Genomic DNA, 12,501 nt, shown 5'->3' on the forward strand with positions numbered 1-12,501 from the left:
AATAATTTTTGGTCTTTCTGGAAAACACCTCAGCTCTCCCATCATTTATTTTCTACTGAATTCATTTCATGTTAACCCATGCTATTGCATAGAACATGGTCAAAGACATTGTTCTGTAAACTAAATAATGTATGATGTTAAAATTTGGCAGGTACAGAGGAAACACTACAGAATCTTTCAGAATCATCAAGTTCAATAAAGAAAAATTATATGCAGCATAATTATGCAGGAATCATCATTACCTTATGCTTGCAATCTCATAAAAAAAAAAGCTGCATGTGATCACAGGTTAAAAAATTACAAGTTATGAATGAATGTTAGAACATTAACAGCAAGAGGCCGAAGTAACATCAACAACAAACTTACCATTGAAAGGAATAAATATCCACTTTTTGAATACAAAGTCTGGATCTTCAATATTTCACTGTATTATGATAAATATAAAGATGTAAAAACATCTGTTTATTCATTATATAATAATTTTTATTTAGAAAATGGAAAAAAGGGTTTAATAAGTCTAGAATGTGTCATAGTTACTGCATTATGTGCATTAAATCGTCGTCTGTTAATAATGGATAATGCTGCAGCAGGTAATATTGATAATTTACAAAATCATTTTAAATGTTATATTAAAGTATGTAATTGTTGTTTAAATCCTAAAAGAACTTGACTTTACCTTATTCACAATGTTAATTTTTTATTGTTTTAATATGCGGAGTGTTTCAAAAAATGTTAACACATATGGAGAAGGTATGCAGTTATTACAGCAGGAATACTGTAGTAGGACCGTACTTTTTTTGGAATTTTACAATTGGGTTGCGACATCTCACTCACAGTGGAAAACACCACTGATGAGAGGACAAGCTGCCACTACCAATCTGAAATAACAAGTTACTTCTGTATTAGTGTTAACGTTTTTTGAAGCATCTTATAAGAATTGCAATAACATTACTATAATTTTTTGAAACTAGTCATACTTAAACATTTTAATATTTACAAGAAAAATAGATCATTGTAATCATTTGTATTATGTATATATGATAGCTGCCGGAGATTGTTTAGTTGATTTAACATCTTGGGGCGGAGACTGGTATTTGGATGAAATGTATAGTATGAGTAATAGTATGATACAACTCATAACTATTTTACAAGATTCAATAAAGGTAATGTAACAATAAATATATTTACTTAATAAAATAAAGGTTTATAAGTCATAATTTGAATTCTCACACTCCCGTTTTATGAATGATGTACTGTACAGTAGAATTTCTACAGTTTGAATTGATTGGGAATGTGACAATCTCAAACCATTGAATGCTTAAAGTATACAGAATATATATATGATGAAAAACAGTAATGAGTAAAAGCATTTAATAACTTCATGTTTATTTTATAATAATAAAGATGGCAATATTTATTATTTATATAATATAATAATATTTAATAATTATATATTGCATTTAAAATACATGTCTTGTACAATACAAGGCAAAGTGGCAACTGTGTCTGGAAGGCGACAATAAAGCTTTTGGCGTGATTACAATTTGAGTGTGTGATGTCTCATCATGCAATTGATTTCAATTACCCAAAATATTTAATTTTTATGTGTTCTGGTTGTATGTATACTTTGGCTTAAGAGTGATAGTCTCATGAACTGTATGAATGATTAATACATTTATTACAGGATAATTTTAGTGACGATATTGTGTATTATCTAGTGGAGGAGAATCTGTATTTGATATTTGTTTTAATGATTACAAAACTTATAACAAGAAAAAAATTAATTGTATTATATTTAAATATAAATATTTCTAGATAGACTTTAAAATTGTATTTAAAAAAAAAAAAACTATATTTCAGGATGCAGATGAAGATATGAAAACTGCTATTCATGCTGTTACTTCAGCACATTGTGTGTTCACTGGATTAGAAGTAGGTTAAATTATTTAATTATAATATAAATAGTTATACAGTTTAAAAGTTTAATAATTGAAGTATCGTACTGAAATGTTGTTAGTTGTTATAAAAATATGAATATTGCATTGTAGTTTCTTAATATCTTAACTATTTCTTAATGAAAAATTATTTTTGCTATTCAAAATATGAGGTAAAATTTATATAATTCATTATTTGTTTCATCAACATATAAAGTTTTTCCATTTAAAATTGTTGATTTTATAATTTTCTCTTTTTGATATATACTAATTTACGTGCATTCATTCTAGTTGACAAAAATAATAATACAAAAATTGACTGTTCTGTGTTATTGAAACATATTTCATCAAAATAGAACTTTTCAAATATATTATGATAAATAATGCAAGTGAAGTTTCTCACATTCAGTCAGTCATTCACTCACTTACTGACATGTATGCATGCACATGCACACACATGCACATATATAAATGTACATGCTTGTACAGTATAACCTCCAAATAGAGGACATCATCAGGACTGAGAAGGTTGTCTGTTATTTGAAGGTACCTACTAGTGGCCATATTGTATTTTAACTTGGTCATTATAAAGTGAAGAATAAGATGCAAAAACATCAAATTTGCATTAGGAATGTGAAAATACTAAAAAGTATATGTAGCATATATAATTAAAATATGTATACAGTATATTATTTATCCTATCCGCTGTAAAACATTGATTAATTATTAATTCATAAAAAACAACCAGGGTGAAAGTAACAAAAAGGAAAAATGAAACTGTTATTGTGAATGGAAAGGTGGATTAAGGTGGGTTTAGGCAATAAGAGTTTGAATGTCAAGTTACAAAAACAATTTGCTAGCCACTTCAAGGGATAAGAAATGTATTTGGTATTCTTGCATTTATAACATCATTTATGGTCTAAACGACTAATAAAAATTGATGTAGTGATTTGAATCTACTTTATAGTTATCGAGTAGGTGTAATTTTTTGAATGTTTTTGTTTTTCTCAATAAATGATTTATTAAAAATTACTTTAGTCACCACAAAGCTGTTAAGATTATAAATTTCATTGTAAATGTGAGAAAACTGAATATCTTTCTACATTTTGAAGTGATCAGCAAATTGCTTTTGTAACACAATCTTTGAACTTTCATTAAATAAATGCTGTTGTCTTAACCTTAAAATGATTTCTTTTTCATTACTACTGTACTATGGTTCTTGTCGAATGAATGAATAACTTTGGAAAAAGTTTATGGTTTCTCAGTACTGTAAGCTTAATTCCAACAATAAGATAAAGTTTAATAATATTAATTAATTAAATTAATAAATATGACGATAAATAGTGATTAACAACTTAACCAGATTAGTGTTTCTAACAGATAAAAAATATTGTTTGGCTTTTTATGACCTGTTCTCCTTCCCTATTCCTATTTTAAGCCAGTCTTTATTTGATGCCTACAATCAAAATTTGTCCACTGAAAGAGTATTTGAACCAATTTTTTGTTTAGTTTTAAAATATTTTGTACATAATTAATTCTTTCCGAATAGTGAAGGCAGGACTTTGTGTTTTTGTGAGGTAGGTTATGAATAATGGCATCCATTATTTACAGTCTCTGCTATTTAGAGGTGAATATAATAGATGTCCTATTTGAAGGGTCTGGGGAATTGTAAAAAATGTTCACTAAGTAGAGGCGTCTACTATTTGGAAGTGTCCATTAATGGAGATTTCACTGTGTATATTTGTGTATCTATATATATATATATATACATACATACATATACAAATATATTAATTTTTTTTCCTACACTCTGTATTATCAAATAAATTAACATTTTTTTAATTGTTAATGCCTTGGCTTTGTTTTGATTATTATATTTTATATTATTGTGAAACAGCATTTTTTAAAATATTTTTTTATTTGTAATAAAATCTCTAAATCTTGAAGGGACCAAAAAAATAACCAATTTGAGTTATGGAGAGAATGTATATGGAAGTATACAAAAAGTTGCAAAATGTTTATTCAGATGCAGAGTATAGAGGAATAGAAGAAGTGATGTAATTTTACAATGTATTTAAGTCTATGATATTTATTTGAACTTATTAGAATAATATATGAAGCTGTAATAATGATTTAAATGGTATGAATTCAGAAATATCACCTCTCTATTCTATATTGAATTTATTTAAAAATTAAGTTTTGCATAATATGATGCATCAAATGTCACTACTTCCACTAGATCTAGTAGGTTTTCCTTTAAACTGGCAACTTTTTCATTAACAAAAGGTGTGTTGCTGGTACGACTAGACAAGCAAGCCCAGAGCCTATTTCATCTGAAACAGACTATGTCATTGACTTGCTTATCCAGCTGTACTAAAACCACCTTACCGGGCACCATGTCAAAAAGATTCACAGAACTTAACCAGTTAGTTAGAAGTTGCAAAGTTTGACTTAAGGAGAGGCAACATTGAGATAAGTGAAATTTTTTTTGATTTCTGGAGTAGAAAAATATGTTATATTTTATAAGGTGTTTAATGGGACTGACAATCCAATACAATGTAAAGAAGGATTTTAATATTACAGGTTTTACTATACATGAAATTTGCTTTTTTCTAAACTGCAAATATTTTAAAAATTTGAATTATTTAACCAAAAGTTTTAGATATGTTTCAATATAAAGCATTTAATGAGCTATTTAAAGAGAAAGTCATAATTTTCTGTTTAGGCAGATTTATACTTTGTGAAAATGGAAAGGAGAAAATGACACTAAGTAGGTTTAATGTGCAACACTTTGTGCATTACTAGTGACAGATGTCCATTCTCTTTTGGTCAATGAGAAAAGTTGAGAAGATCTCTTTGTTGTCAACTCGCAGTCATTTGCATCTTTAAATATGGGACTGTTAAAATTTAAATGATTAGAACTAGAGCAGAATTATATTCAATGAATCATAATTTATCATTTATATACAGTATTTTAAGTTAATCAAATCTGAATAGATATTATCTTTACCTATATATTTAAAACTTACCTGAAATATTAAAAATGCCTTTTGGAATCATCTTCCTTAATTTTTTTTAAATGTTATAATGTTCTTCATTTTCTTTTTTCAAATTAAAAAATAATATTACAGTTAATTAAGAATTTTATGACTAAAATAAAACCTCAAAAGCATACCTAACTTCAAGTCTTGAAAGTGTGTGTATTTTGCTTTTGTTCATTTGAAGTACAAACACTTATGGAAAGAGAATAATAGAAAAGACGGGGGGGCGCTATAGTCGCTGAGGCTGTTGGCGTGTTTCGAAGTGAAGTGGTACCTGTTGCGGCTAAGTTCTCGTAATTGCTTTTAATTATGGATAAATTTGTTAAATCTAAAGAGTATGTGGATCGGGATAGTGCCAAAGAAAGGGAAGCAGCTTTTGAGAAGAGCGCAAGGATATTAAGAACACCACCAGGTAAACGTTTGCGGTCCTGTTCCACTGGAAGTGCTGTTAAAGCGAGAGACACCAGAAAGAATTTGGATCAAGAATTATTCTTGGAGGAGATAAGAGGTATGTTGAGTGAAATGAAGGATGCTATAGAATTAAAAATAGAGACGGAATTACGTTTAGTAAAAGATAATTTTGTGCAAATGAACGATAAGATTAATATACTGACAGAGAGAATAAATAAATTAGAATCCCTGCACGACTGCGGAAATGACTGTAACAATATGCAAATTAACACTACTCTAACCAAAAGAGTTAACACACTTGAAAGCAATCTAAGGAAAAGAAATTTGGTATTGTTTAATGTGAAGTTGAATGATGGGGAAAATCTCTTTGATACAGTATCGAAGTTAATTCGGGATGTTGTTGGTTTATCAAATGTCCTTTGTGACTGTGTCAGACTTACAAAAAATACCAGAAATAATACGATGGTTTTGGTTACCTGCATTTCCATGCAAGCGAAAAGAGATATATTGAGCAGCTGGAAGTGTAATTGTACCAAATTGGATGTTTCTGACTCGAGGAAGGCAGTGCGCATAAGGGAGGACCTTTCCGTTGAATGTAGAGAGAAGAGAAAACAACAGATGGATAATTTAAGACAGGCCAGAAAGGAGGGGAAAATTGCATATTTCAAAGGCGATAAATTGGTGATAGGTGGAAACATTCGCAGGGTTGACAGGGATAAAGATGAGGATAGCTGTGTTAGTGATTCTTTTTTAGGAGTAAGCATGATTCATTAAAAGTTCTCAGTTGGAACATGAACGGATGGAAGAAGGAATATGAAATGGAGTATTGGAGCATTGTGAGAAAGTTTCATATCACTTGTTGGATGGAAACCTGGTTGGGTGAATTAGATTCAAGAAAGCCACCGACAGATGTAAGTAATACATACAAATTTTATAAGATTAACGCTACTAGTATATTTGATAAAGGGCGAAAAAGAGGTGGGATGGTGTTGATGATCGATAAAGAATTGAAAGAGGTGGTGGTTCGTCCCGTTGAAGATTGGTTGTTTGAAGTACACTGGGAAAATATTAAGTTAATTTTTGTTTATATTAGAGTGGAAGTTTATGTCAAATGTTATAAGTTACTTGAGTCATTGTTTGATTCTTTTCAAAATGAAGAAATATATTTATTGGGTGATTTTAATGGCAGAATTGGAACTTTGAATGAAATGGAGTGGGGAGGTAGTGTTTTTCCATCATTGGATTATAGCGTGTATCGGAACTCGCAAGATAAATGCATCAATAAGATAGGTTTGAAGTTAGTGGAATTGTGTCAAGCAAAAGGGTTGATGATTGTGAATGGCCGAGTTAAAGAGGATGTACAGGGAAAATATACTTTTTTCTCACACTTGGGTAAAAGTGTAATTGACTATCTGTGTATAAACGGTTTGGCAGCTGAGAAATTACTGTACTTTAGTATAGATGACTGTATTGAGTCTGATCATATGATGCTGCATCTTGAAGTTTCTGTCAAAGGGTTGGAAAAAAAGGGCTACTCTAGACAATCGGTCCAGTTTAATACACGATGGAAGAAAGAATGGCAGGAGGCGTTTGTAAGCGAAATTCAAGGTATCTGTTGGGACAGGCAATTTGATGATAGTATGAGCAAATTAAATAATCTTACTGATATGGTGTCTGGTATAATGGATAAATTTAGATATAGAGAAAAAGGAGTTAGACACTTCTCTAGGAGTAATTCGGAGTGGTTTGATGATGAGTGCGTAGAACAAAAGGCTGATGTGAAAAATAGGCTCAGGAGATGGAGGAGACTTGGAGAGGATTGGAGATTGGAAGAATATTTATTATCGAAACAAAATTTCAGAGCGCTATGTAAAAGTAAGAAACAGGAATATTTGACCAGTTTTAATCAACTGCTTTCAAAGTGTAAGTCAAGTCAAATGTTTTGGGATTGCATTCGTAAATTACAAGGTAGAAGTAAATTTCGTATACCGGAGGAGATTAAAACTGAATTGCTTGTGCATTTTAAAAGCTTACTGTTTAGTGATAACCTAGATAAAGAAATTGTTTGTTTGGAGATGATAACGGTAGGTTATCTTGACAGGCATATTTCTCTCGAAGAATTAGACATTGCTTTGAGAGAGGCAAGGTCAGGTAAAGCAGCTGGCCCGGATGGTATTCCGATGGAATGTTGGAAACTGGTAGATGAGCGATTGCGACAGAAGCTGTTGGATATTTTTAATGAAGTCCTGGCAACCGGAATTTACCCTGATGGTTGGAAATTGGCGAGAATATTTCCCATTTTTAAATCAGGAGATATAAACAATACAAGCAACTACAGAGGAATCTCATTGTTAAATACTGTTAGCAAAATTTTTTCAACGATCCTATGTAAAAGACTGATATTTTGGGTAGAGAGTGAGCATATTATATCAGAGATGCAAGCGGGTTTTCGTCAAGGGTATTCCACAGTGGACCATATTTTTGTTTTGTGGAATTTATTAAAAGAAAGGCTAGTCAAAAAACGCCGAAAAGTATATACGTGTTTTGTGGATTTCCGGGCTGCATTCGACTCAGTGAATCATCTGAAATTATGGAGGAGGCTTGCTGATTTGAGGTTAAGTCATAAAATATTGAATTTATTGCGATCGATGTACACGAATATGTCAGCATTTTTGATGGTTAATGGTACTACTACTGAACCCTTCCACTGTAACAAAGGAGTTCGGCAGGGATGTCCGCTAAGTCCATTACTGTTTTCTTTATATATCGACGGTTTGGTAAATAGACTGAATGAGATACCAAGATTTAATGGCCTATGGTTGGGCAATAATACTTATATCAAGGTTCTGTTGTATGCAGATGATGTGGTGATTATGGCTGATAGCCCGTTTGAATTACAGCTGGCAATTGATGGTCTTATGAGTTTCTCAACTGAGATGGACTTACAGATTAATAATAAGAAAACTAAAATAATGGTTTTCCAAAATGGTAGTAAAAGATCAAGTAAGCTTAAATGGTTTTTGGATAAACAAGAGATTGAAATAGTGGAAAAATATAAGTACCTGGGCCTCTGGTTCAAATATAATCTTAACATGAAAGACCACTTTGAGATTACTGCGGGAAAAGCAAAAGGTGCTTTGGTGAAATTATCTAAAACCAGTTAATATCCCAGGGTTAGCCTCGTATGCTCCACATTTTAGGTTGTTTGATTCAACAGTTAAATCTGTTATGTCGTATGGTGCTCAGGTCTGGGGATTGGCTAATGTCAATAATTTTGAGTTAATTCATAGAGAATTTTTGAAGAAAATGCTGGGCCTCAGATTTCACGCATCGAATGTGGCTGTTTTGTGGGAAACTGGACGAGTACCACTGAAAATTTTTTTTATTAAAGCAGTTCTAAAATATTATGTAAGAATATTGGAATTACCTAGGGATAGGCTACCTAGAATCAGCATCGAAAGAATGTGGATGAAAGCGGAGAGTAATTCATGGTGGCTGGATTTTAAAAATTGGCTAGAACGGCTGGGATTCGGTGATATGGTTATTGAGAAACAAATTGATAGATGGAAAGAACGGATACCGTCCATAGTATTGAGATGTATAGAACTAGAATTACAGGAAATGAAGAATGTGCTGAATAGTTCTGGGTTGCTACGATATTATCGTCTGGTTAAACCTGATTTTGGCATGGCAGGATATTTAAGAGACGTTGGAATCTCTATTGCGATGAAAAAACAGATTGCGAAACTGCGGTTAAACTGTTTTATGTCAAGAAGTGCCTCTTTGGTGTGCATAATTTGCAACCAGATTTGTAGTTATAGTGAATGGTGCTTCCATATGTTTAGTAATTGTGGAAATGATATGTACGGGGAATACTTAAGAATGTTGCGTGGTGGTTCTAACTCCAATTTCGTGGATTTGTTAAAATTTAACAAGATGTTAAAGAAATTAGATGGTTTGAGTTAAGAGAATTTATTGTTTTGTTCTTCCCCCCTTTGATATTGTATCGAACTATATGTCAAATAAACTATTATTATTATGTTGGGTTAAGCTAGATATACTCAGTTAACACCGGTGGCTAAGTACTATGCCGGACCAAAGTCAAGGCATAGTAACCAAAACAGAAATTAAAGAAGTGTATCAGTGTGTGTGTCTGTATTCAGGAATTTTCTCACAATATGACATGTATTCAATATAGTGGCCTTCTGTAGAGTGATGTATGTGTTTCTATTCAATTCTAATGTGCCCAGGCTTTTGTGTAGTGTGTGTGGTATGACACCTGTAGAGGAGAGAACAACAGGTACAATAAGCACCCTATCCATCCTCCACAGATGCCTTATTTCCTGGGCGAGTTCTGTGTACTTGCTAATTTTTTCAGTGCATGCGTTTTGTATATTGTGAGTGTTTGGAATGGATATGTCTATAATGTATGTGATTTTATTGTGTTTGTCAATGAGTGTGATGTCTGGTCTGTTGTGGTAAATTGTTTTATCTGTGATTATGGCTCTGTCGTAGTACATTTTGTGCGTGTTGTTTTCCAATACTGTCTGTGGAATGTATTTGTAATATGGTTCGTGGATGTCTACTAATTTGTGTTTCCTTGCAAGCTCTTGGTGTATTATATTTGCTACTTGATTATGTCTGTGTAAATAATCTGTTTGTGCCAAGAGCTTGCAACCAGAGGTGATGTGTTGTATAGTTTCTGGCATGATGTGACATTTTCTGCATGTGTCATTTGTGAGTGTTGCATCTTTGAGTATGTGTTTTCTGTAGTTTTTAGTATTTATGACCTGATCCTGTATGGCAATCATGAATCCTTCCGTCTCCCCAAAGAGGCATCCCCGAGCTAACCAGCTGTTTGACGCAGTTTTGTCAACAAAATCCTGGGCCAGATCGTAAGGATGCCTGCCATGGAGTGCCTTTCGAGCCCACGATTGCTTAATGGTGTCTATGCTTTTTATATGTTGTGTTGTGTCCATATGATGTGACTGTAAGTTTAATGGTGTGTTATTCGAGTCTGCTAGAGTTACTGCTTTATGTAATTGTGATGTTTCTTGTTTCTTGTAGAAAAACTCTCGCAGTGACTGTATTTGTTTGTAGTGAAGGTTAACTATGTCAATCAGGCCACGTCTGCCATTTTTACGTGGAAGGGTTAATCTTTCTGTGGCGGATTTAGGATGATGTTGTTTATGCTTAGTAAGTGTTGTTCTTGTTTTCCTTTGGAGTTGCTCGAGATCTGTGTGAGTCCAATGTATAACTCCAAAAGAATATGTGAGTACTGGGATGACATATGTGTTTATTGCTTTAACTGTGTGTTTTGCATTTAACTCTGTTCTGAGAATAGCATTTAACCTACTTTGGTATTCTTTAATTAATCTTTGCTTTATTTGTGTATGTTCTGTTAGTTTGGCCTGTTGGAATCCTAAATACTTGTAGAACTCGCCCTCTTCCATGGATTCAATAATGTCTCCATTTCCAAGTGCAAAATCTTCTTTCTTCAGGATTCCTTTTTCTATGTGAACTGTTTTGCATTTATCTAGGCCAAATTCCATTTGTATGTCCTTGGTGTATGAATGTGTGATTTGTAGGAGTTGATGAAGTTGTTTTTGTGTGGATGCATAAAGTTTTATGTCATCCATGTACATGAGATGTGACAGTGTAAACTGTGTTGTTTTTTTGTGTCTAATATTGTAACCATATTGCGTGTTGTTTAACATGTTGGATAATGGGTTCAGGGCTAAGCAGAACCAGAGAGGACTCAAGGAATCTCCTTGAAAAATTCCTCGCCTAATAAAAATTTGGTTTGTTTGTATGGAAGTGTTATGGGCCCTGAGATGTAGTGTTGTTCTCCAGTGCTGCATAGTGTTTTGAAAGAATGCAATGAGTGATGGATGTATTTTGTACATGTGTAGGATATGTAGCAGCCAACTGTGTGGAACACTGTCGAATGCTTTTCTGTAGTCTATATATGCCATGTGTATGTTTCTGTGTTGTTTGTGTGCTTGCCGTAGAATGACTGAATCTATGAGTAACTGTTCTTTGCATCCCCTGTGGTTTCTACGACAACCTTTTTGTTGTTCTGTTAGAATGTCGTGTTCTTCAACATGTTTGTATATTTTGTTTGCAATACAGGATGTCAATAATTTGTAGAGTGTTGGAAGACATGTAATTGGTCTGTATTGTGTGGGGTCTGTGGTATTGTTGTTTTTAGGTTTCATGTAGGTGATGCCCTGAGTAAGAAAATTTGGCATGTCTTGTGGATTGATGATGATGTGTGTTAGATGTTTAGCTAGTTCCTGGTGCAGTGATGTAAACTTTTTGTACCAGAAATTGTGAATGTTGTCTACACCAGGTGTCTTCCAGTTGTGTGTTCTGTTAACAGTGTATTGGAAATCATGTATGTTTATTTCAGCACAGGGCATAGTTGGTATGTTGTGCAAGTTTCTGTTCTCCTCCTCGATCCAGCCTGCATCAGCATTGTGCGTGACAGCACTGGACCAAAGAGAAGACCAATATGTTGTGAGTTCTTCTTCTGTTGGTGTGCCACTGTGCTGTGTATCAGTGTTTGCTTTGTTATTAATTTGTCTGTAAAAGAGTTTTTCATTGTTTGTAAATAATTTATTTTGTTGTTTTCGTAGTGTACATGTTTTGTATCGTTTGAGTCTACGTGCTTTGGCAGCAAGTTTTTGTTTTAGTGTATCAATGTATTCTGTAATGCGTGTGTTGTGATGTTCATGTTTTGTGTGTGTTTTTATTTTCTTGAAAATGTTTTTGAGCTGTTTCCTTAATTTGGGTGTTATGTTGTTTTTAGTGTATTGTGTTAGCCTGCCTAATTGCTGTCTAATGTCATTTATTTGTGTTTCTATTCTTCTCTGCCAGGCAGGCTTGTGATAGAATTGTGTTTTCTGTGTATTTGTCTGTGATTGTACTTTCAGTCCATGGTGTGTCACTACTGTGACTGCCCCAGCATAAACTAATGTATGAATGTCTGCGAGTGTAGAAATTGAATGAATGTAGTGTGGTAGTAAGTGAGTGTTTACATAATTTAGTGTTTTTCCTACTTCCTTTGACGTGTTGATTTTTGGTATTCGTGGTCGTTGTGTGGGATCTGTACC

The 12,501-nt window shown here is 32.9% G+C and overlaps 1 protein-coding gene across 1 annotated transcript in view; it reads left to right on the forward strand.

Moving 5' to 3' along the window:
- Positions 1-12,501, forward strand: part of nonC (serine/threonine-protein kinase Smg1) — a 157,467-nt gene that overhangs the window by 126,136 nt on the left and 18,830 nt on the right. Inside the window, exons 58-60 of the mRNA XM_067274716.1 lie at positions 492-590; positions 1,045-1,163; positions 1,861-1,932. Coding sequence (XP_067130817.1) covers positions 492-590; positions 1,045-1,163; positions 1,861-1,932 — 290 coding nt within the window. The remainder of the gene's footprint in view (positions 1-491; positions 591-1,044; positions 1,164-1,860; positions 1,933-12,501) is intronic.

This window comes from Centruroides vittatus, unplaced genomic scaffold (assembly GCF_030686945.1).
Source record: "Centruroides vittatus isolate TY-2023 unplaced genomic scaffold, ASM3068694v2 contig_559, whole genome shotgun sequence".
NCBI classification, from domain to species: domain Eukaryota; kingdom Metazoa; phylum Arthropoda; class Arachnida; order Scorpiones; family Buthidae; genus Centruroides; species Centruroides vittatus.